Raw genomic sequence first — 25494 nt, forward strand, 5'->3', positions numbered from 1 at the left:
AGTAGCTTCTTAATAAATACTTGTTGGATGACTAAATAAATGGTTTAAAATTTTTTTTTTTTTAGTGAAAAGAAAGATTGCTTATCTATGGTAAAAACATTAAAGGATACAGAGTTTTTAACTTTCTCATTTTGTAGTCACTGTAATAGGCACCCTGTCAGATTTATATGGGGCAGGTTAACGTAAGGTATACACGAGCAGTGAGCATTTAAAACATAATTTCCTGATCCTTTTAAAAGATAGCTTTGTTACACCAACAACAGGCTATGTCTTTTGCATTTGTGCTCACATATCCACATTCTCTTGGTATTTATTCCTTGTGGACAGCAGATATTTAGAACCTCCAGTCAGCTGTGATCTTTGGCTATAAAATAGGTAAAAGCTTACAAACCCATGTAAGATTGCACCATACACTGACCTCAATGAGATTGTGATTGTAACTGTCAAAGTTTATTTAGCTTAGTAAGTTGCACAGCAAAATACATGCATAATGTATGTATCTATATATATATATGTGTACATATATTATATTCTCCATTTTACTATCTGGGGCTTTGAAACGTTCCTACTGAGTAAAATAGAAAAGATTAGAATCTTATTTGGGTCTATAAATCTCTAATTATTGGTTATTAGGACTTCTAAATGCTGCGTAGACAGTACCTTCTGAGGCTGGAAGGACTGCCAGTTCCCTACTGGTTGTAGTGTCTTCTTTGTACACTAGGTGTCAGTATTGCCTCGCCATGTCTGTGACAATGTATGGATGGATTAGTGTATCAAGATTGCTGTTATTAATTAAAGGAAATATCTATGTACTCTGTAAAAGGTTAATTAGTCACAAAAGTTATAAATATGGACTTTGAATACATTTTACAGACTCCCTCCCCTGGTAGTTTTCTACTAAATATAAAAATTTAAAACCAAACTAAAATGTCCAACTATCAAATCATCATGCTGAACACCTGAAACTAATATGTTACATGTCAGTGATACTTCAACTGAAAAAAAGAAAAAAAGATAGGACTGCAGTTTCCCCCCAAAAAAACCCCAAAGCAGAAAAAGACAGTCATGATACAAAGCCATTATATTTCTTTTAGGAGATGTCTGAAGAGATTATAGGGTCACCCATTCCAGAACCGAGACAACGCTCAAGACTTCTGAGATCGCAGTCAGAAAGCTCTGATGAAGTTGCCGAATTGGACCTTTCACATGGGAAAAAAGATGCATTTGTTTTGGAGGTATTATTGTATTGGACTAATTTTTTTTTAAGTTTTTGGAAGACGAGATATGTGTTTTTACAGTCAGATCCTAAACTGGTGTGATGTTTCTGTACCATTACAGCTGTTATAAATATCAACTAATATTTTATTATAGAAGTTACAGAAAGCTTGAAAAATATCAGAACTTGGTAATATGCTTTTTTTGTTTAGCACCAGATGACTGATACAATAATGTAGATGGTTCTGGAAAAATTAATGTTTGGGTTTAAATGAAATTAAATATTAAAATTTTGGAGCCGTTTTTGTAAACTGGGACTAACTTAAATAAGAAAGTTCTTCTCTTCCACTTAGTATAATTAACTGTAATTATTACCTGCTTTATATGTTATGTTACTGTAATTATAGTAGCATTTTACAGGTAATAATATAAGCACTATGAATTCTGATTGTAGTGGTTTCCTATTGAATTCAGAAGATGTAATTGAACTTTTATGATAAAAATACATTCAGAATGAACTTCCCTAGAGAGTAAAGGGGGCATGATTTGTTTATGGAGCCTCTGCCCTCACAGATCCACTTCCCTCCCCTCTGGAGTGATTAGAATCTCTTTGGAAGAGATAAATAATCTTCCTTTGATATTGAAGGAAAGGAAAATAAATGAGGATCCTTAGAAATGTTTTCCGGTAAAGTGTCAGTTGAGAGAAAAAAAAAATCAGATGCCTGGGTCTCAGTAAAGCAGGGAGCTGATGGTGGAATTGCTTTGGGTTGGGATTGGGGGTTGGAAGATTCTAGAACAGTGCCTGTGACTGTGGTCAGGATGTCAGCTGTGGGGTGCGCGAGACTTCACTGAGGTGAGGGTGTTACCTGGTAGAAAACTCAGACTGGGTGGATTCGTGCCTCTTTCTCATATTCTCTTCAGCCTGAGAATGGGGGCAAAAGGGAAGTTAGTGAAAGAATGTGTCAGGTTAAGGACGCGGAGTTTCCAGGGACCGCTCCGAGCAGTGCTGCCCAGTGTGTTGTGCCGGCGGCGGCAGCGTCTAGGCGCTTGTAAGAAATACACAAATCCCTCAGACCTGGTGAATGAACATTTCAAGGCTGGGCCCAGGAGTTTGTTGGCAAACCCTCCAGGTGATTCTTAGCATTGCTTGAACTTTGATCTGGAGCGTTTTTGGAGTTTCTGATCCTGGGATCCAGGCTAAGCAGAGAACAGAAGTGCTTCAGGTGCGGGCAGAACGCTGAGGGGAAGGCGTGGGTTCAGCAGGAGACGGGCGGGGAGGCGGGATTGCGGTTGGAAAACCCTTGAGATCTGCATGCGGAGTACCTGGGGGACAGTGGATTGAGGTAGGGCCACAACTCGGCAGCTAAGGTGAAGTGCAGGGAAAAGTAGTGCTTGAAATCCCAAGGGCGTGAGTCAGAACTTACACCCCAGGGTACAGGTGAATGTCAGTGTACGTCCCTTTGGGTGTGTTCACCGTTTATAATCCACAACCGAACACTGTGTCGGAAAAATGGAATTTGGACTTATTCTTTTAAGACGTACCTTTAAATTTAGTCCTATGTAATTTTATTTTAAAACAGTTCTATATTCAGTCAAAAGATTTTTTTTAATTGTACTTTATTAATTTAAACAAATAAAGGTAATGTGCTTATGTTATCTTTGAAAATATTTTGAGGGGGGAGGGTATAGCTCTACTAGAGTTTGTGTGCTTAGCATGCACAAGGTCCTGGGTTCAAGCCGCAGTACTTCCACTAAAAAATCAAGTAAAATAAAAAATTAATTAAAAAGTGTATAAAGAAACTTAATTACCACCCCCCCCAAAAACAAACAAAACAAAACAAAAAAATCTTTTGAAACATGCCCTTATAAAGGCTTCAGGAAAAGGCTTACTTTTTAAAATTCAATATACTTTATAATGTAAAAGATTTCATTTAGAAGTATTTATAAGTATAAATATTTATAAGTATTCATAATATAGAGAAATATACAGGTACTAGAAACTTTTTTTTCAAGTTCTATATTTTAATTTAGGAAAACATGGCTCTGCTTGTCCTTGACCCTTATGTTTTCTCTTTAATAAATAATAAAAACAATTTTTTTAAATGTGAAATGATTATATATTTACTACTTATGTGATAGTTTTAATCTTTTTATTTTGAGATCGACGACACAGATGCTATGGAAGACGTACATTCTCTCCTGACTGATGTTCCGCCTCCTTCAGGTGAACAGAGAAAAATTACCTTTAGTTTGAGACTCATTTCGCATATCAGTATTGTAGTTCATAATTGTTATAGCACTAACTTTATTTTAAAGGCTCTATCAAGTGTTGCATTGTCATGTTTTTTGCTGCTCCAAAAGCACATAGTTTAAAAATATTTACATTAGAACTTAGGTGAACTGATTTTTAATCTTTTTATGTTTACCTAATTATTTATTAAGATGGTCTATAATTTCCCAAAGGTATAGAGTTTTAGGAAAAAAGAATAATGGATCTTGTAGTTAGAACTTTATGTAATAATTAAAAAATATTACTAACACAAAAATGGATGAAATATTGTATGTTTTAACTATAATTTATTTTGACAGGCTTTTATAGTTGTAATACAGAAATTATGCCTGGTATAAATAATTGGACATCTGAAATACAGGTAAACCTTTCTTAATTTTAAGCAAATACAGTGTATGTGATTTTGGCAATTTTCTTCTTAATGTGTGTTTTCCTTTTGGCCTCCTTATTGTAATTAAAGTGTTCTTTTTTTTTTATTATCGCATTAGTTATTATTGTTTATTTTATTAACAGTATTTAGTTAAAAGTAATAGACGTGCTCTCGTGTCTCCCTGTGTTTAGATGTTCACATCAGTGAGAGTAATCCGATTAAGCAGCCTCAACCTGACGAATCAAGCTCTCAATAAGAACTTCAATGATCTCTGTGAAAATTTGCTTAAGGTAAGAATCTTCTTACTAACTGTATTTTAGACGCTCCTGAGCATCGTGAAATTTAAGAAAGGGGTTATGTGGGCCGGAACACCTTACACAGTTACAGGCCAAGTTATTTTTATTTACTGATCAATCTTAATCTGCTGTCAAGTAAAATGCTAAAGTTGTCCTCTCCATCTTAATATACCATCTTCTAAAAGAAATATACTTTAAGTTATTTCGTAACTTTAAGCTTGATAAAAATCCAGATGTGTCAGTTTTAAAAACCCTTTTTTCTTTTTTTAATGACTTACAAATGTGACTAAATCTTATTGTCCACTTAAATATTAAAAATGTATTCTTAATGTAAGAGTAGACAAAACAGGAGCGTTTTAATCTCTTAAACTTCATTTGCCATAATATGCATTAAACATCAGTTTTTATAAATGTTTAAATTAAAAGAAGTGATGTTCCTAATATTTTCTTTTTGTCTAGAGCCTGTATTTTAAGCTACGGTCTATGATCCCCTGTTGCCTTTGCCATGTAAATTTCACAGTGTCTCTCCCAGAAGATGAATTAATTCAGGTAATTAAAGAGTCAGTCTGTTATTAAAGAAGATGTCTAACTTTGATCGGTTTTAATAGTGTAAGTTTGCCATAATTAAATAAGTATAAGGTGTTTTTAAACATATTAGTGTGAGTCAGACTGGGTATTCATTTTTGTGAACGCTGGTTATCTGAAGGTGGAATCACACGTGTGTTCCAGCATATACACACGTGTGCTTCTGTGGGGTTTCTCCAGGCCCCATCTTTTAGAGAAGGTTCTTGAGCTCTTTCTGGAGTATCTAGGTTTAGGTATACATGTTCGGCTTAGCTGTGGTCTGAATATCTGAACTTATGTGTGAAAAGGCACGTTAGCCAGTTAGTGTCTAAGTTGTTCCATGGCACTGAAAAATACTTGTAAGGAGCTCATTTGGGGAGTGATTGTTTTGCTAATCATACTGTTTCTGTGATTCTAGGTTACCGTCACAGCAGTTGCAATAACTTTTGACAAAAATCAGGCTTTACAAACCGCAAAAACACACGCTGAGAAGTCATTGCAAAGAGGTAAACCTGTGATGCGTGGAAGCATAGCTCATGCCTGTCGATGTGGTAGTTCAGTGATGAAATACGGAGGATCGGCAGAATAAGTCAATGGCTTGTTTCTTGACCAGATGCTGGCACATTTCTGTTTATCTTTATTGAGATAACCATGTGGATAAGCATATGGCTGACGTGATCTTTTTCACACACGAATAGGTAGTCGACTGATGTTTACATAGAGAATGCTGCTGTTTTTAGACTTACATTATGTAGCATATTAATTTTTCAGTAATTTAGAGGCTCCCATCCTGGGAACTCTGGAGAGATCCTCAAAGACATCTGAGAACCTACCGATGCAGTAAGCACCATGGGTTTTTCTCAGGAAAGGTCCTAAAGTGTTCAGCAGATTTTCAGAATTGTCCTTCTATCCAGTAAAATTTAGGAAGCATCATTCTTAATATGTTCCAAAGAAACCCAAAATACTAGACACCATTTATGCGTTTTGGAAAAAAAGGAGAGGGAAATAGTATACTTTCTAAAGTTTAATGACTTATTGGCTAAATAAATATTCATGGTTACCCTGTAGTTTTTTAAGTTGAATATATTCTGCATGGATAGCACTGAATTAATGTCAAATAGATACATTAAATGATTATGTGTTCAGATATTTATTGGAGAAGATAGACAATAACTGGTTTAAGTTTCCTAGAACTAGTACAGTACAAGGAGTAGGATGATTATTGAGTAGAATGATTTTGCTTATTTATAAACTTGCTTAAGTAATAATACTGCTTATTGTTTGCAAGGCACTGTGCTAAGAGGTTTGTCCACATTGTCCTTTCTAAATCTCCAACAGTCCTACCAGGGAACATAGCAACCACTCTTAGTGTCGTGCAGGGGAAGGGACCCCATCAAGGAGAAAATGACCAGAATAATCGAGTTGGGGGGAAAATATATATGTTATCCTAGACTCTTAACATTTAAAAAATCAATAATAGATCATTACTAAATAACTAGTGTTTTTCTTGCCTCTCAAGCCTCTACAGATAATGAAGAACTCCTGCAGTTTCCACTGGAGCTCTGCTCAGACTCACTCCCTTCTCATCCTTTTCCACCGACTAAAGGTTGGTCAAGTAAGGGAAACACACAAACACTAGTGTCTGGTTCCTTTCACTTGCTTCTTCATTCTAGGTAATCTTACTTAATTTTGAGGTGGAGATTTGTTCTTCATTCCCTCATTGTATGTTTCTTCATGTTCATAAAGGGGAGAAAGTAATATTGCTTTTAGTTTAACTTCTCAAATAACCTCATCATAAATTATTAAGGTAATTTTTCATAAGATATTCCATTCTTACACCTTAAACATATGATAGTTTTATTTTCAGAGATTTGGATATCCCAAAATAATTATTCACGTATGGTATATCTGATATTTATATTACATCTGGTAAACTTTTTTTCCAGCAGCAGTCAAACCTTTGCAGAAATTTTTAGATTTTCATAGACAGCAAAATTCTTATTTTCTCCAGAAGATATGTGGAGAGATTTCAGGTGGAGGTCAGTACAAGTGAGAAAGGGGTGAGATTTCTGTCTTTCGGGTGGGTGCCTTGGTTATATTTGAGGAACATGGTTACTTACTTACAAGACGCTGCCATTTGTTCAAATACAAAATGATTGTCCCTTAACTCAATAACAGCAAATCTCCTTAGATCTGTAACAATATTTGGAGAAAAATGGGAGAGAGTTTTTTCCATTCCTCTTACAATTTCAGTGTAATTTTTATTATAAAAATTCCAGAATTACTGTACCTTATATTGTAACATTACGTACACAATATATGCAGTTTGTGTTTTTTTCCTAAATTTTTTATTCCGGGAAGTGATGCATTTGTTATTTAAAACAAAATTGGCTTTTCTAATTTCTGCATTTTGTAATGCAAGTGACCTCATTTTATGGTTCCTACTTGGCAGTTATTTTACTGACATTAAATTAGTTATACTTGAACAGAACAGTTTTAGAGTTACATTGTGTGGTTGTCTGTGGCGTCTTTACCAAATCACCGCAAGGCCTGTCTGTGTAGAGAAGTAGCTCCCGTCTCGTACCTTGAAGGTGAGGAGATGAGCTGCGTTCACATTCTGAACTTCCTAACGTGGTAACTGTGGTTCTTCTTCCTTTTTGTCTAAATTAAAATTCTAGTTTAGAACTCCATAGAGAATTTTAGCATACCTCAACTCCTTGAAAGGATAGAGAGGAGAAATCAAATTCAAAGATAATGTGAGTTCAGATTTAAAAATTAAATACAGCTTCCAGAACAAAAAGCAGAATTGTCCAGAATCTTCCTTGAAATAACTAGATAGGAATTAAAAAAAAAAACAAAAAAAAAAACTTGCGTAGAAACTAGCATTTAACACAGGGTTAGTTTCAAAGCACTTTTAAATATCACTTCATTTGTCCTTCCCCTGCAGTCGGGATTGAGGGGAAACTAAAACCAGAACCCCAGTCAACAACAGCAAAAAGATGTGGCCCGTTGCTGATCTATACAAATACAGGTCTGTGGGTTTGGAGTCTCAGTGAGCTCGCTTTTACCATGTTAATGGCTCCTGAATTCTGCAGATTAGATTTAAACTCTGTAAGTTTGTCATGTCTGTGTCTGTAACTTACAGTTTCTGCAGGAGGTTTCAAAATGTTTCCAAAGGTGCTTAGAACTAGTGCTTATTGCAGGGAGGAAGAATTTGAGTAGAATACTGTCATATCTGAGCAGCACCTGAAGTACTTGCAATCCGCTTTAAGGGGTGTTGGCAGGGTAATAACGCAGCCGCCCTGGCTTCTCTCCGCAGTCCTGCTGCTGGGAACGCGTGGGCACCTGGGCCAGTTAGCCTCTGATGGAGCCAGTTCAGCCTCACGTTGTAAAGTGTGAAAGGATTAGGATTCTCTCCAGCCTTTAAAATTCTCAGATTTCTTGGGTTTCCATAGTTTATGGTTCTTCAATGATTAACATGCCCCTTTTATTAAAAACATAAAAGCTAAATTATGCCTGAGGTCCCACTGAGCTTCTGTGAATTAAGTTTCCAAATAGTTTCAAATCAGTTAAACCAATAATTTTTCAATTCTGTTCCTCCAAACGGCAGAGTTTGTTTAGAGGTGCCTGATGGCCTTCCAGGAGGCAGGGGGCAGTGGGGTGACAGCCCAGGTCTCCCGCCCCCGCCTCAGAACTGGAGGAGCTTCAATCCAGCACACTTCACGTGTCAGTTTTCTATCTGTGATGTTGTTGGAAGGAAGAATTTCCACAAGTTTGTAAATCACTGAATGAGGTCATGCCACCTTCATCGTCACCGTCATCACCATTGTCAGCTTCATAATGATCCGCGTCATCACGTGTAATACTAATATGTATACAGCTTCTAATACTGAGTGCTTAACTACAAAACCTATGTGCCCTTTCTTGAATATTACATTTTAAAATCATCAGTGAACCCTGAAAAGTTTATCTGTACTTTTTTTTTTTTTTACAGTTGTGTAAATTGTGGTCCATGTTGCATGCTAACTTACCGTCTTTGCTTCCTCGTGTCTTTTCAGGAGAACGTGGGCTAAACTATGTGTATTAGAAAAAGTTATCCCAAAGTATTTTGGAAAACTGGAGGACAGAATGGGTTTTGAAAAGGTCTGAAAGGTGTGAGAATAGAGTGTTACAACATGAGGGTAGTCATTGAGCATTGGAACATGAAGGAAGGCTTTGAACAGAGGATAGAAGTCGCTGGGGAAAGTTAAGCTTAGTGGTTTAGAGGAAATAGGTGGGAGGGAGAGAGGTCAGGGTGTTAGGAAGAAATGCTCAGAAAACCTCTACTCTCTTTCATGCAACCGCAGGGGGCTTAAAAGTCGACTGCTAGCACTAATAAGTAAAGAAATACATAGTTTTTTTTATAGTTTTGTTAGATCAGTTATCTAATCTGATCGAGCTTTATGCTTAATTCCAAAAGCCTTGAATACTAATTTATTTTTCATGTTCTCATCACAGATAGGATGATTTATTAAATTTTTTGTTTTGCCTTACACTGACAGTAGTTTCAAGAGCTGTGCACAGTATGTTTATCAATATTTCCATCTTTTCACTTGTAGATAAACCTTTCCTTATCATTTTGTGTTGTTGAAAAGGAGTATTATGTGAAGAAAAGATGCTTCAGTTACATGTGTCCTAACTGTGTAGAGTAAACCTGCGCCTGAATTGTCCATCCGTGTTCAATTTTTTTCCCTCCACCTTTTGTTCTATGTGGTTTTGTTTCTCAAGGTAACATAATAGTTTGATGGATTTCTCAAATTTATGGTTGATTTGGTGTTACCTTGCTAGTTATCTTGATTTTTCTGAGTTGAAATATTAAAAAGTGCCGAGCCTAAACAGTTTCTTCACGGACGCTATCATGCGAAGGTCGTCAGGGTTCTTTGATGACTTCTGTGAGGAGCACAGGTAATGTGGTATCAGAATAAATTGCTTTTTAAAATATGAGGCTGTGTTATGAGAAAAAAATGACTATAGCAAGTATTTTATACCATTTTCATGTTTTTTCCTCATCATTAATGTCTACGTGTCACCTTTCTGAATATCTACCACTTCACTGCGAAATGGTTTTTAAGAGACTTTTAAAGTGACATATATAGAGAAAAGAGAACACATATAGTAAAAATGGGGAATCTGAGTGAAAGTTATCTTGGTGAAAATTTTTTAAAATAGCAGTAAGACATTTCTCATAGGCTGTAGTTAATCTCAAAAAGTTTATGCATGTAATTTTTATAAAAGGTTAGCATGTTACATTAGATACATGTCTAAAGACCCAAATCTTGAGATGTTTAGATACTGTGGAACTTAAGAACTTATATTAGACAGATGTGTGTGAATCATATACCATATAAATAGATCTTTAATACTTTATAAATCTCATCTATAATAGGGTAATAGTTTTCATTAAAATTCTGAGCATTGAAGGCTCTAATGATTAAGTCAAATTTAGTTTTTATATACCGATGGATGAAACTGTATAGAGGAAGAGTTTTTTTGTCCCCCAGTCCCTCAGCCGTGTTCCTGCATTCATTTTTCTTTATGCTGGGGTGATACCCTCATATTCCTGGCAGGAGCTATAGGCTGGCAGGAGTTCTCTCTTCACTGAGCAGTTGCTGACTGATGTGACAAGCAGAGGTCGGATTCTGGATTTCAGTGTAAAAGAAAACAAGTTTGCTTATAGCTTCAATATGTTGTACTCCATAATTAGGTACCCACGTTTCAAGTTTTTTTTATCTTTATTTTATTGTATGCTAGAAGAGTTACTTTTTGTTAAACCAATTTCAATTTTAAAAGAGAGTTTAACTTTTAAAATGTAGTGACTTGTCATATTATTTTAAACTAGTAATTAGAAATACAAATTTATAAAAACTATGAAAGTTAGGTTTTATTTTTTCCCTGCCAACTAATGATTCCAATTTCTTGCAAGTATATGTAATTCTTTATACTAACTAAAAATATTTTTATATATTAGCAATGCATTGCATGTTTTCTCCCTCTGTGTTATTTTTGTAAGATAATATTTTGTCACTATGACCAAATGGTGGCAACAGGAAAAATTGCTCAAGTTCTCCATGTTATTGGTGGCCACAACAGTCAGTTGGGGTGGGGGGTACTGAAAGGGGAGAGATGCTGAGGGAAAGGAGAATGAGAGGAAAACAGAAACTGAAGAGTAGAAAACATGAAAAACTCATCCAAGAAATGGGAAGGGAGGAAAGGGAGATTTGATGGAGATGCAGAGATGAGGAATTGCAGCTTCTGCAAGGCAGCTTGAGGGCAGAGAAGTCCAGAGTCAAAGGGAGAGGGAGTAAAAAGCACAGAAAATTGAATTGAAATTGAATTGACAAAAAACAGGGATTATTTGGAAAAAAAGGTACAAATGATGGGAGTGAGAGGAGGAGTGAATACCTGGAAGCAGAGGAGGCAAGAAAATAGAAGATAGGGGTTGAAGAAGAAAGACAGGTGGGTTAGCGTTGTACACCTGTAGTTGGAGAGCAGTTAATTGTCTTGTCACTTGCTGTGTGTGTTACCTGTGTATTGTAGCTAAATTGCTTTTCCCTAGTGGAATATCCAGATTGAAGCAGTTTCTATCTTTCTCTCTGCCTTAGTTTTAACTGCAATATGGCAGTTTTTTTTCCATCAGTCCACCAATATTTGAATACCATTGTGGACCAGGTTTACACTGAGTGTTCATGTACATTATTTGTCTAACTCAACCATTAAGCCAGATTTTATAGTTATATGACATAGCTGATCAATGCATTAGAGATTGATGGAAATGCCTAAATGGATATAAAGCCAAATTTTGATCATAATAATTTAAAACTGAAACTGCTTACATAGATCAATAAAACATATATTTTAAAGATTCCAGATTGCATATGTTTTAGTTGGCTAGAGAGTCTTTTCAGAATTTGCAGGGATTTTTTTCAGTGTTAATAATTCTCTTTTAAATTGGACAAGACTCTCAATCTGGGTAAGATTGTCTGAAATATTTTTTAACTATTCAGAGCAAAGATCGTCTGTAAATTCTAATGGTAAGTTGTCAGACGAGTAGTCTGCATGAAACCTTACCAGAGCCAGCTCACACCTCTGTCGTTGGCGATGACAGACTATTCAGGACAGTGGAGAAGTATCAAACCTTGGAAGCGCTGGAGCACGTGTGATTGAGGGAGGAAGGATTCTTGCCACCCTTCTTTCTGCTTGTCATTTCCACTAAACTGCCTTTTAACCTAGGTTAATCCTCCTCCCTATACCGCGAAGCCTTGTTAAAAGTTGCTAGAATGTACTAAGAGAATCGGAAAAGTGTGTGGTCTGTTTGCCTTACTTTCTAGGGTTATTTGGGGAGAGGGGGATCATCACTTACTAGTGACTTCTTGAAAAGCAAAACTGTTCAGTGAGAAAGGAAATGGTAAGATAAGGGGGCTGCTGTGGGACCTAGCGTGTTGGTCTCAAACTCTTCCACGTAGATGTTCAAATGGGCAGCACTGAGCATCAGCTCCTCAGCAAAGCCCCAGAGACTTTTAGTAAGATTTCTACCCCTGAGTATGAAATAAATTGTCTTTATTTTTTTTTTATAAGCACTGGCTTAGAGATTGCATATGGATTTACTTCTTTTCAGCCAGAATCACTGCTTTGTCATCGGGCCGGACAGCTTCTGTCTGCAGGACCTACTCTTTTGAAGAGCCTGTTACCCGGGAAGCCAGACTGCTCAGAAAGAGCGAGTGACTGAGAGTCTGAGACACTGGGTTATTTGAGGTGTTCAGGCCAGCCCGAGGTGCCGATGTCCGCCTGCGGCCGGGACCAGCTGGCCTTGGGCCTTTTCCCTGAGAGAGAAAGTGAACATTGTAGCGAGCACGCTGGGGGGACCCGCTCCCCTTCAGTGAGGTCAGGAGGTTTCTCCCTCAGCCTTTCCCTTCATGCCGCCAATGTAAAAACTTTATTCTTTTCAAATTTCACTTCAACCACATTCATACTTGAGGGCAGGGAATAAATATTTTCTCTCACTTTTTTTCTCCTCTTCCCCACCTTCTGTAAAAAATTTTTTGGGAAAAGTGATCAGTGTGCTAAGTGTCCATGGTGAAAATGTCGAATCCTATGAAAAATCATATAGTCCAGAATAAAGTTCCGCTCTCTATCTTCCTTCCTAAGAGGCAACTCTCGTTAACAGCGTCTCTGCCTTTGCAAGGATACCCTGTTTATCCTTTTTTAAAAAAACACAGATATTCTACAGATCATTGTATACCCTTGTTTTGTCCACTTGACACAGTAAGAGATGGGAACAGATACCTTCTACATGGCTAGACTATTTCCGTGGACGTTTGCCGTTAACTTACACACACTGGTGACTGGGGAATTTCATATTACCTAGACAGTATCAAGGTATAGAGGATCATTTTAGTAATGTTCACTTTTGCTTTTAGTTGTTCTCTGCTGTCCCCACATTTTTTAAACTTTTCATGGCATACCTGATGCCAACTATATGTTCTGTAAGTCTGTACTCACCGCATAGGACACATGAGAGTGCTGGGGCATGTAAGCCTGGGGTGGGCCGTTTGCTGCCCCAGCTTCTGCACTGGGTCTGTTTGGTCCTGAGCTGTCCCTAGGGGTCTGGTAAGCCTCTGACGGTCAGTTCTGTCCTGGTCTTCTTCCTCCTGGGCTTCCAGTGCCCCTCAGGATCCTGAATCAGGAGGACTCTCCCCGTCTAGGTGTACGGTCTGAGGGCATGATGGTCAGGGCGCGTCCTCACAGTCACTTCGTGGACTCACCCAGTGATGCCTTTTACTGGGCAGCTCTGTATTGTAAGAGGAGTGTCAGGCCCTGCACACTGTCCAGTATTAGCTCGTGGTCACTTGCCTTATACAAATGGGGGTGGGGGTGCAGGCAGTAGGTACTTCCACTGCACCCAGCTAGCAGAAACGTGCTGTACAAATTGTATTTTTGAAAAGTATAACTTTTATGAATTGAGGAAGATGACCAAAAGATCAACACACGAAGCAGGAACAAAAATATGTTTTTACTTAGTTTATCATTTAAAAAAAAAACAAACCCAAACCCTGGCTGACCCAGATATTCTTAGTGTTTTTTATGGGCTATTTCTGCCTTGGCAGCACTATTCTCTCGGTTATAAAATCCCTTGAAACGAAAATTCAAATATGCTAGTGCGGGTGGAGCCTGAGCACTAGAAACAGATTACAGAGTTTTCTTTGTAGTACTGTGTAAGTGCATGCAGTTCCTTAAGTAGCTATTCTAACAAGATGAAACATCAGGGAGAATTCAGGACGCTGCTTTTGTGAGGCTCCTGGAGAGCGAGTGATTCTGGTTCGGGATTCCTGGTTACTTCTGCGGAGACCAGTCACCCTGTCGTCCCACAGAGTCCGGGGGCTCCAGAGAGGGCTGTCGGTAGGAAAGGCTTTCAGCAAAGGAGCTGGTGGTGACGGGTGGGTTGGGCTGGTGAGCAGTTGGTATTTATCTGTGAGACATGGGCCATTGCCTTGTGTGTAATTTTTAATCTTACTGGCTTCTTTCCTCCCACAAACATCTCCCTTCCATGTTTCCTGTCAGATTTCCTTCCCAGCACATCGACTCTTCTCTGTTCCGTGTTCTCACGCCCTGTGGCTTCCATCCCACTAACATTTGTTACTGTGTGGACATTTCCTCACGTCTCTGGAGTCTTTGAAACGCTTTTCGTGTTACAGTAACAAGTCATCTTTCTTGGCACGGTGTTTGTTAACTGAGCTAGTTTTCCTGTATCGATGGAAACCGCGTTTTAAACCTAAATATCGTATTTGATTTGCTTTTATAATGACACCGTGAAGATTTCCTCCTATTCGCCTGGCTTATAGAGAGAATTAACAGAGCAAAGAAGAGATAACTGGCTTGTTCTTAGCATCCAAGCTAATGTTGTTCGTATTGTCTTATTAGAACACCTGGAGAGTGCAAGTTCTAACTCAGGTATACCAGCTGCACAGAGAGGTGAGTTTGTCTCATTAAGCAACTAGTCACCAAAGGTGTGAAATTCTAGTGTGATTGGTGCAGAAACATACGGACATCGGAGAAATGCACCGGACAATGGAGTAGACACCAAAGTGTGGCTCTGTTGTAGTTGGAATGTGCCTTACAAAATACTAATTAAACTGACATTTAAAGGTTTTTTTTTTGGCATTTTAATAGTTTCTCAGTTTCTGAAAATAAGATTTTAGCTTTTTCGTACTATTTTTTCAGTAATAGTAAAAGTTATTCTTCTTAAAAGGAGAACTTGTTAGGTACACACTTGTCCCTCACCCCATGTTATCAGAAGCTTAGCTGCCAAAATCAGATATGGAAATAGAATATTCCCAAAAATAACCCTTTGGCTTTTCTGTTACTGCTGGTAGAAAGAAGGTATTTTAATAAAAGATAAATTCACTAGTGATTTTTTTCATGTATTCTTCAATATACAGTTCTCATTTTCATATTTGGTTTTAGGATGGAAATAGGGAAGGGGATTATTCACAAAGTTTGGATTGTAAATTAAAGTCCTGTGTGACTGTAACAGCTAAAACATTGTAAAGTAAAAAGAGTGGGGAAAGAAGTTAGTTAAAACCCAGCGTGCGGTCCTTTCACTGAGCTGTTAGACCTGCTTCCCTTCCTCCTAAGCGACCACACAGCTGTGACATCACCAGCGATGCTCTGCCAGCTGAGAACGTGGTTTTGCACAAATTAGTGTCTAAAGCTTGACTCTTTAACGTTTCTCCTGTCTGACTTGAAAGGGACCCTCTTCCCCTTAAGTTACAGTTAAATTACGTCATCGGAAGCAGTGTTATGACGAGTAAGAGACGTCATCCATGTTTTTTCTTTGTTTTTTTCTTTTGTTTTTCTGTCTGTGTTTTCAGCGACGTCAGTTGATTACAGTTCCTTTGCAGACAGATGCAGCAGCTGGATAGAGCTCATTAAACTGAAAGCTCAGACCATAAGGCGCGGATCGATTAAGACAAGTAGGCGGAAGTTTCTACCACGTTTCGATCTGAGAAGCACATCCCTGATTTCCCGGTGGTGAAGGCTAGCCTTACTGCTCAGTGATAACATTGCCAATCAGCCACGCGCTGGAGTGTGAAAGCTGCAGACCCTGCTGGCCGTTTAGCAAAAGTTCCCGAAGGGCCTTTAGATTTGTTCATTTTGACTGTGGGCTTGTGTTTTTACAATTTTACCTTTTGTGAATGTATTCTTAAAAGTATACAAATAGACAGTATATCGTCTATTGGAAAGAAGTTACGAGGTCCCTTACGGAAGAGACCCTCTTCCAGGACCCAAGGTGCTAGAGAGTAAATGATGTTTGTCAGTTTACGAAGGGTGACATCCAGAGTGAGAAAAAGGAGAGGAAGTAGTCAGGTCTCATCTCACTGCCAGAATCAGCGTCATTACTCGTATGTTCTTTATACTCCAGGTGTTTTGGCAGATTTGGAGGTAAATATATTTAAGTAAAAGAACTTACAGTACATTAAAGGGACGGAACTGTGTTTGAGAGGGACGATCACAGGGTACGGAACCAGCCAGATCTGGTTATGAATCCTGTAAGTGCCGTTTTAAGAGCTGTGTGGCCTTGGGCAAGTTATTTAGCTTTTGTGAGCCTTAGCTTCCTCACGTGTAACGTGGGGATAGTAACACCCAGGTTGCTGGGTTGTGAGGATTATGCATATATGTGTCTGGTTTATGGTAGTTATTCGCTAAGTGGTCGCTATTGTTTATTCTTTCATGAACAGTCCACTTTCAGACAGCCCAGGTCATTTGTTAAGTTTTTTTTAAATCACGAGTTTGAGTAAGAAGGTTTGGAAAAGAAACCTACTACAACTAGTTAAGATAAGGTTTATCTACAAGTTGACAATGATGAAGATGTCTGAAAAAAAGGTGGAAAAAACTGCACTGGGAAATATAACAACTTTCACACTCTCCTTGTAATGATTTGTTCCCACAGCAGATAATTTTTAATGCTTGACTGCTTTTTCTTTTTCTTCACTTAATAACGATCATCGTGTGTGTAGCTACACCGCATCGACATTTTCTTTTGCAGGAATGCCATTTTTCTTCCAAAAGATTCCATCCCAGCCTTTCCTCTTATGTTTTTCTTTCTCTCTCTATTTTTAATTGCATGCAGTGCATGAGAATTTCTTTTCTTTCATGACATGGCTTAGCCTCACAGATAGCTGAATGTTGTCACCGCTTATTTGGAAACCTTAAGGAATAATTGAATTACCAGCATATGATCTTGATTCTTTTTTTTATTTTTCTCTCCCATTTCAGCTGTGACAGTCGAAAAAGCGAGTCCAGTGGGTGAAGGAAATTTCCGGAATCGTTCTTCGCCCCCTTGTGCCAATTCTACAGTTGGGGTCGTTAAAATGACACCCCTTTCTTTCATTCCTGGAGCAAAAATAACGAAATATCTTGGGATAATTAACATGTTTTTTATTCGGGAAACCACTTCTCTTCGTGAGGTAATTTTATAGTTGTTATTTCATCGTTTTGTGTGAATTTCCTCTGATTGAAGACATCAAAACCAAACAAGTTTCAAATTGGTTTTTTTTTTTTTTTTTTGGCCAAAAGTCTTTCACACACACACACACACACAAACACACACAACACACACACACCCCTTTTTGTCAGTAACCTGCCTGAATTGGTTCTAGATTAGACTTAACCAGTTTTGCATAGCAGCTGGTGTTATCACAGGAACTGTGTGTTATTAGAAATTCCAGATCCTTATCATATGGTAAGTAAATAAATGTATCCATGTTTGATTAGAGGTTTAAAATAGCCCTGAACACAGGTTGATTTCCTCAGTGGGTATTTACCTGAGATCTATTTAAATAGCAGTTTTTTAGCGTTTACATCTAGAAAGAGTAGGACCCTGTATCACAGATGGATGTCTGTGGGAATTGTGTATATAATTTAGCTCTGTGGGTTTTCTCCCTCTGAAAAAGAATGAGGCTGCGCATTTTCTTCCCTTCTCTCCATCCGTGCATGAGAATGCCATTTATTCCAATTCTTACTTCACACTGGGTATCACTAAACTTTAATTTGTTTTCTAAATAACAGCAGTTAAAGTATTTTATTTGTTGTTTGTCAAAGTTAAGAATCAGTCAGCCTCTTTTATCTTGCATTACACAGGCATTTAAACTCAAGAAAACATATCGTGTCAGGTTTTAGAGCAGGGCTGCTGAGCAAATTAATATTGTGAATAGGGAAATTTGTAAATTATTTAGGTGTGAAACCCAGTAAACTCCAAAATTTACTAAAGTAAATTTAAAGCAGTAGTTTTTATTTTTGAAAGGTGTGTTCATTACCAACATGACTTAGCTGTGTTTTTTTTCCTCTGTTGCTTCACCAGCCGTGTTTCTATACTTTCTTGGGAATAACAGCCCGTTTACTCTTTTTTTAATATCAAGCTCCCCATTGTGCACCTAGCCCAGTGCCCGGCACAGAGGAAAACATAAGACATTTTTGTGTAAATGAGTGAGTGACTTCGGGCTGATTAAGTAATCAGATTGATGTTCCTTTGAGATAAATCAGTTCTAATTGTGTTGAGACGGAAAAGAAGCTATCTTAATCAAGATATTCTCCAAAACCTTTTAATGTGGCATTAGATAAGTGACACTTTTTTTAAGTCCATTTAAGTTTGACAAGGGAGTTTGGGTGTGAGTCGCTGGCGTAGACTGGTGAATTAACCTCCAGTTGCTCTTAGTAGCATGTGGATGTTGTACCATTTTGAATCCATAAACTTTTATTTCCTCAGTGCCCTCTCTACTGCTTCAGCAACCATAGCCCACAGTGCTGCTTCACAGAGTTCCCTTTAGCAGAGATTTGTCCTACTAACTGCACGGCATAAAATCCCAGAATTATTCATTGTTCGACGAGTTACTTGCTTACAATTATGTGATCTCTTAAAAATCACCTCTCTGTAGTCCTGTTACCCTGCTATCAGAATCTCTTGATTTGAGATGAAGGAGGAAAACTGATCAAAAGTAAAAGAAAAAACTCTCCTGGACTATGATTGAGTTGGGGGCAGGCTGAAACAACTTACTTAATTCCTTAATCACAGAGATCCCTGTACAAAACCACATGTTCCTAGGATCCTGTGGCTTTTCAGAAGGATGTGATCTGGTCAAATGGTTTTTCTAACAGTGCATTAAATGTTGCCCTTAACTTCCAGTGTGAAGTTGGACATTTCTTCCTCAACTATAAATAACCTCCAATAAAACTTTGTGGAAAATTTCAGTTGAAAAGCACGTTAAGCTGTCAGCTAGCCTTTCATTTCTATTTTGTTTTTGAACGCTGAAAAAGTTCCCCACGCTACTGGATTTCATTCCCTAACACGTACGTGTGGAGCACTTAGTATTTGCATCTGCTGCCCCGGGCGTTAGCGTCTATGGTTGTGAGCAGCGGATGCAGTGCCTGACCTGATGGCGCTTACCGTCCAGTGGAGCTGGAGCCTGGTGGACATGAGATAATCAGGCTAGTAGATAATTACTAGTAATAGTAACAAAGAAATACGGCAGAGGCTATCAGAGAATCTAACAGGGGAACTTAATTTAGGTCTGGTAGGGAAGGTTTCTCGGAGGAAGTCACATGTAAACCGGGACCTGAAGGACTGAGTACGCATCACCCTGGTGGAAAACTGGGCGAGGAGCCTTCAGGTGCAGGGCGCCCGAGGCAGGGTGGGTGTCACACCTTTAAGAAGCTGAGAAAGATAAGTGTGACCGGAACATGGTTCTTCTTCATAATGGGAGATGTGTGAGCAGAGAAATCTCACTGTTTGTAGTCACCATCGTTTATTTGAATGATGATGATGGGAGCCATTTGATGGGGGCGACGCTGAAGACGGGGGCACTGTTTGGAGCCTTGCTCTGCCGTCTGTTTACTAGCTCTGTGGTCACAGCCAGTTGTGGGCACGTCACAGACTCTCCGCGCTTCCCTCCCGTCATCTGTGAAATGAAGAGACAACCCACGTAGACGCATGTTCAGTAAAGGCTGGCTTGTTCGTTCACGCGACAGATCCCCATTATGAAGAAGGCAAAATGTTCGTCCGCTATGTTGAGGGCACTTCAGATGTTCCAGTGCACTGTGGTGGTTCACAGACCCTCGCGTGCGCAGGCCTGGGGCTGATTTTCTCGGGCGTTGCTGTTTAGGAAGGAGGAGTCAGCGGCTTCCTCCACGCCTTCATCGCTGAAGTGTTCGCGATGGTGAGAGCCCACGTGGCGGCGCTCGGCGGGAACGCTGTTGTCTCCTACATCATGAAGCAGTGCGTCTTCATGGAGAACCCCAATAAAAACCAGGTGAGACGTGGGTGGAAACCTCCGCTGGGGGAGCCTGCGGATTTCCCCCGTGGCCTTTTCTCCTCCCGCCCTGTCCCCAAAAAGAGAATTGCTCCTCAGAGCTCTTTGATTCTCGATGCTTAGAGCGTATTTTAATGAGCAGATTGATAACCATGATCATATGTAGGTCAGATGCTGTCTTCACATCCCCAGGGACTAGTTATTTTTCTTAAATACCTCTGGAAGTTTTGCTCCAAATGATCGTTTACACCGTCTTCTTGGTGCGTCTTTGGAATACAGCGGTGGCTAAGTGAGGAGGGCTGAAGATGCTCTCGGGTTTGGACTGTGACTCTGCCCAGTTCTAACCGCCATCCTGGTGAAGGGTACATGGTGATGGGGCCACACTGGTCATTTCTAATCAGTAATGTAATTCTGTGAATGGGGGCGAAGGGGTGTGGCTTAGGTTAAATTCTAGAATCAGTTTCTTTTGTCAGTAGTGTTAACATAATAACCCACTTACAGTTGTTAAAGATCCCTTAAAAAATTAAATAACTGTCTTAATGAGTGTTTTTGCTTCCTTCCCTGTGCGTCGCCTTCTTGTCCTCGGCTCACGTTTCTCTTGGGTCGTTCGCTTTCTCGGCTACGCGGCCCTGCCCTCAGGAGGGCAAGTCGCCGAGCGTGTGACTGAGCGTGCCCTGTTCTTCTTACAGGCACAATGTCTGATAAACGTCAGTGGAGACGCCGTGGTTTTTGTTCGTGAATCTGAGCTAGAAGTGGCATCAACCCAGCAACCCACTGCCAACTGCCAGCCAGCCTGCGCTGGAGGGGAAGTTACAACCTGAAGTCGGTCAGAAAGGAAGCGCCCAGCTGAGTGGCATTCACCTGTCTCCATGGTTTTGTCATTAATTATCTTTCTCGACTTAAAAAGTGAACTTCATTTGAGATGATTAAGAATTGCTACATCTTATGAGTGTGTTTGATTTGTCTGGAATCACTTGGAGGCAGGAGAACTTTCAAATCGTGCCGAGACTGGCAGCCCCGTGGGGCCTTGACCCCCAGTCAGTTCAGGTAAATTTCTCAGAGGACTGTAGCAACGGTGGAAGCTGTTTGTAATTTATTTTGATTTTAATAAAATCATAATTTAAAAAACGAGATGGTAAGGTTATCAGGAAATTGGGATAGCTCTCCTAGTATAGTTTAGAAAAACTAAGCAAGAAATTCGCAGTTTGTTAATGAGTAAATCATCTGAATGTGTAATGGGAAAAATGGAGAAGAATTTTCAGAACACTGTGTGGGTTTCTTAGTGTGTGATTTTGATGAGGAATTTGGTAACAACTGAAAGGGAAGAGTGAGTCAGCCATCTTTAAAAAGAAGTTCAAATTCGGCAACCTGCATCCATAGTAAGTCCCAGAGACTGGAAAAGAAAAAGTCATTGATCAGAGCCAGTGTCCTTCCATTGGAAGTTTAAATAGTGTCTGTAAGGAAGGAGGGGAAAAAAATACCGTATAACTTTGTTTCTGGCCAAGTTTCAGTTTGTGTTTATCAGTTGGTCTAAAAGAGGCTTGGCTTCAGCTGGGAAGAAAAGGCCAGTGAATTTTGTTGAAGTGGTTAAGATACAACTGACCTAGGAGGAATGTAAAATTATTTTCTCATAAAATTGTACCACACTCCTCCCAAATAAACAGCATTTTAATAATATCTTAGGGATTTTTGATGGTAAGTCAGACTGTATTTGGCATAGAATCTGGAAATGTAACTTGAATGTAAATACACTGCAGAATGCTGAATGTATAGAGGGAAACTCTTTTTCTGTCGATGCCAAATACCTGTTACAAATGAACCTGCAAAAGTACATTCCTTCTTTGCACAATAAAATTTCCTCATGAAACTCATGGTTTTGCTCGTCCAGGATGGCAGCCGCCCTAACGATTAGGAGCCCTTTCCTGGTTATCACAGGCGTCAATATTTTTCTGTATTTTGTTTATAATTTTATTTTTTAAATAAAAAGTTTATAAAGATAAACGGGGATATTCCTAAATCTCTTTTTTTTTTTCCTCTTTGACGTAAGCTGGTCAGTGGTGGGAAATCACTTTCCGTCGGATCCGCGCCATTCTTTCCTCTAGCCAACAGACATCTTTTGTGCTTCTGCTACATGTACGGCCCTGTTCTTAATTTGGGAGAAAAAAAACTACACGTGTAATTGTGCCACTCATTGCCTTTGGCAGGAAAGCTGCACCGCTGAGCGAAAACTTGCGTAGCTTGGGATGAAGGTCACTTCCCAAAGAAAACAATACTCAAGCTCAGCTGGGAAAATTAGGCAGTTCCCTGGAATTGATGAGCTGGTTCCTAGTTTTATTCATCCATCCATCCATCCATTCATCCACCCATCCAACAGCTACTATGTGGTTCCTCAGTATGTTTCTGAGTCCTGTCTTGGCAGGGGGTTAATACTGTAACTGTCACTAACTGAGGACCTATTTTGTGCCGTATCCTGTGCGTATATATTATTACTAATTCTTAAAACAGAAAACCAGCTGGGTGGTGTTACTTCCGTCTCGGCACGAACAGCTGGACACTCAGCGGAGGCACAGGCTGATGTCTAGAAAAGCTGGAGGTGCTGCAGCCCCTCCGGCTCGCTGCGCTATCGCGGGCCGTTTGCGCCACCTCTGAAGCACCGTCAGCCCTCGCCACAGCCGGCTCCTTCTAGAAAAGCTGATGTTACCTGATGCCCAAAAGCTGCTGCTGTTCCCCATGTGCAGATTCCCTTAGAAACACTGGTCATTTTAGACAGACGTGCCGGTACTGACTCTTGGAAATATTGAGGCCAGTTACAGAATTCATTGCAGTTCTTCATTGCTGCTCCAAAGCCAGACTACACAATTTGACCAATACTTTGTTAGATTTGCTGGACTCACTGCCCCACATCCTCCACCTCCTACTCTACCGTAATCCATTACCCACTGGCTTCCATCACCTAATCTCCCCTGAACTGAAACATGCCAGAGATACAGGTATTGGACATTGCACAGCTGTACTGCAGGATTGGAGGGCTGGCAAGCTTTTTTTATGCAGACACATACAGTTTTTCATCAGTGCATGAATGGGATCATGTACACAATTTTTAAAGTGGTTTTATTTTTAACCTTTTCCCCTGGCTTTCTCTTCTTCCCCATCACATCCCTCCCAATCCATGGTAATAGCCTGGTGTGTATCCTTAAGTATTAAAATACGGGAATGAGGCATAATTTACATTCAACAAAATTAATCTATTTTTAAGGGTACAGTTCAAGGAGCTTTACAAATGGATTCAGTTGTGTAACCAACATAAAGAACATTTTTATCACCTGAAAGGCCTCTGGCAGTCGGTGTGCTTACCCGACTATGTAAATAGAATCGCATGTGCTTGGTAACTTTCACTGAGTATAATGGTTTCTAGATGCAGCCACATTTGGGCAACATTTTTGCTATTATGAATAATGCCTTTTTTTTAAAACATGTTTTATTTACATTTCCTATGAAAATTGGGTTTCTTTTCTACAGAGACTTTTGACTTTTTCTAAATGTCAATAATTTGCCATACGTGTGACAGAATTTCCCCTTTTTCTGTTCTCCATCCGTGTAGTTTACGGCAGCTTTTATCATGTCCGTAACTTTTACTATGGACAATGTGACCATTCTTCCTTAGATTCCCTTAGTTAAGATGATCTCCCCTTGATTTTTTGGCTGCCTTGAAGGTCCATCAGTTGAACTGGTCCTGGATTGCTCTCATCTTGGTGGCTTCCCCTCAAACTTGCTACTACCTTCATTGTTTGTTATTAGGTAAATGCCATCATCACGTGGCCAGTTTTGGCTTGTATCAGACACCCAAGAGCTTCAAATAATCAAGTACTCTTCCCGTGACACCACCCAGTCTAAGAATAAGATGCACAAAAATGTGCAAGCATGAAAGTGTATGCTGTGTGAAAGCAACACATTTGTTTACAAACCCTTTTGTAGTTTTTTTCCTTTTTTTCAGGGGAGGGTCTTTCAAAGAGAACTTTGAGAATCTAAGCTCTGGACCTTTTCTCCAGAAAAATAAGCATACATGTGCAATTCTGCACACGATTTCAGGAGGTTTACTGAAACCCCTTCATTGACCTCAAGTTTAATCTAGTTTAGGCTGAACGGAGGGGAATAAGGAGCCAGGCAGAAGGGAACATTACGAATGATTAGGTAAATGCTGTTCTAAAAAGTTTGGCTTTTCTCGCAGAAAAGTCTAGAGATTTCTAAGATTAGACTTTTAAATATTAAAAATATAAGTATATTTATGGTAGTCAGGGTAATTCCCTCCCACCCCCCACCCCCAAAGATGTGCACAGTCTAATCCCCAGGACCTGTGAATATATTACCTTATATGACAAAAGGGACTTGCAAGTGGGATCAAAGCTGAAGACCTCGAGATGAGGAAACTATCCAAGTTTATCTGCGAGTGTCCTAGAATCTAATCTCAATCCTTAAAAGTGAAAAAGAGCAGGTGGAAGAGTAGGTCAGGGAGATTCCGTGAGAGGTGGGTTCAACCTGCAGCCGCTGACTTTGAAGAAGGAAGAAGGAAGCTACAAGCCACGGACTGCAAACGGCATCTGGACGCTGGGAATGGCCCGCAGCTGACAGCCAGCGAGGAAACGGGGTTCTCAGTTCTGCACCCGCATGGAACTGGATTTCGCCATCAACTCAAGTGGATGAGGAAACGGATCCTCCCTGCGAGCCACCGGGAAGGAACAGAGTCCTGCCACAACTTGGTTTTAGCCTTGTGAGACCCACTTCTCGCTTAGGAGCTCCTGAATATAAAAGAAACTTGTTTAAGTCACTAAGTTTGTGATCATTTGTTATGGTAGCAACAAAAAACTAACACAAATTCTTGTAAGTTTGAATTATAGCGGTATATAAAGTATCAAGTTACCATACAGTTGTGCTGTTGAGGGTAACATCATATAATATGAAATGTTTCACCAACTCAGGGTGCAAGTACAGTGGACTCTCTTTTATTCTCTAATTTTTCAATATGCTCATCTGAATAATTAGCAGGAATCCATAATCTTCAGCCTTTGAAGTCGTCTTCAATTCTAGGAGCTACACGCAGTCCCCAAAATGTTCAATTCAGCTTCCACACTCAAGCTGTTAATTGTACAGGAACCTCTTTGCTTTGCATTTGCTTCTCACTGCCACATGGTGTCGCTGTCGGAATGGGTTCCATACGGCAGAGCGGAAGGTGCCGGTCTTCTGCAGTGAGGATGCCAAACTGGCCAAGACTCCCACCCAGGTTTCCAGGATTCTTCAGCAGTCTTATTCCCATCATCGCTACTCCATCCGTGGAAGCTTGGCAAGTTTCATTTCCTAGTGCTGCATGCAGCTGTCAGTTGGGTTGTGAGAATTTCTTGTAAATTGTAGAGATCAGGGTTT

At 39.5% G+C, this 25494-nt stretch overlaps 1 protein-coding gene across 6 annotated transcripts in view; it reads left to right on the forward strand.

Annotated features, from left to right (window-relative positions):
- The window catches only part of C2CD5 (C2 calcium dependent domain containing 5), a 77332-nt gene extending 55255 nt beyond the window's left edge, over positions 1–22077 (forward strand). For 3 of the 6 annotated variants that reach the window (XM_072954659.1, XM_072954662.1, XM_072954658.1), the window contains 12 exons: positions 1095–1235; positions 3376–3439; positions 3805–3866; positions 4067–4165; positions 4631–4720; positions 5154–5241; positions 6255–6341; positions 14693–14743; positions 15643–15744; positions 17048–17238; positions 19930–20076; positions 20766–22077. In XM_072954659.1, coding sequence (XP_072810760.1) covers positions 1095–1235; positions 3376–3439; positions 3805–3866; positions 4067–4165; positions 4631–4720; positions 5154–5241; positions 6255–6341; positions 14693–14743; positions 15643–15744; positions 17048–17238; positions 19930–20076; positions 20766–20897 — 1254 coding nt within the window. In that variant the 3' untranslated portion in view covers positions 20898–22077. Of the gene's footprint in view, positions 1–1094; positions 1236–3375; positions 3440–3804; positions 3867–4066; positions 4166–4630; positions 4721–5153; positions 5242–6254; positions 6342–14692; positions 14744–15642; positions 15745–17047; positions 17239–18536; positions 20077–20765 lie in introns of those variants that run through there. The other 3 variants (XM_072954660.1, XM_072954663.1, XM_072954661.1) reach the window with 2 other exon arrangements.
- The last annotated feature ends 3417 nt before the right edge of the window (positions 22078–25494 follow it).

This window comes from Vicugna pacos, chromosome 34, assembly GCF_048564905.1.
Source record: "Vicugna pacos chromosome 34, VicPac4, whole genome shotgun sequence".
NCBI classification, from domain to species: Eukaryota; Metazoa; Chordata; class Mammalia; order Artiodactyla; family Camelidae; genus Vicugna; species Vicugna pacos.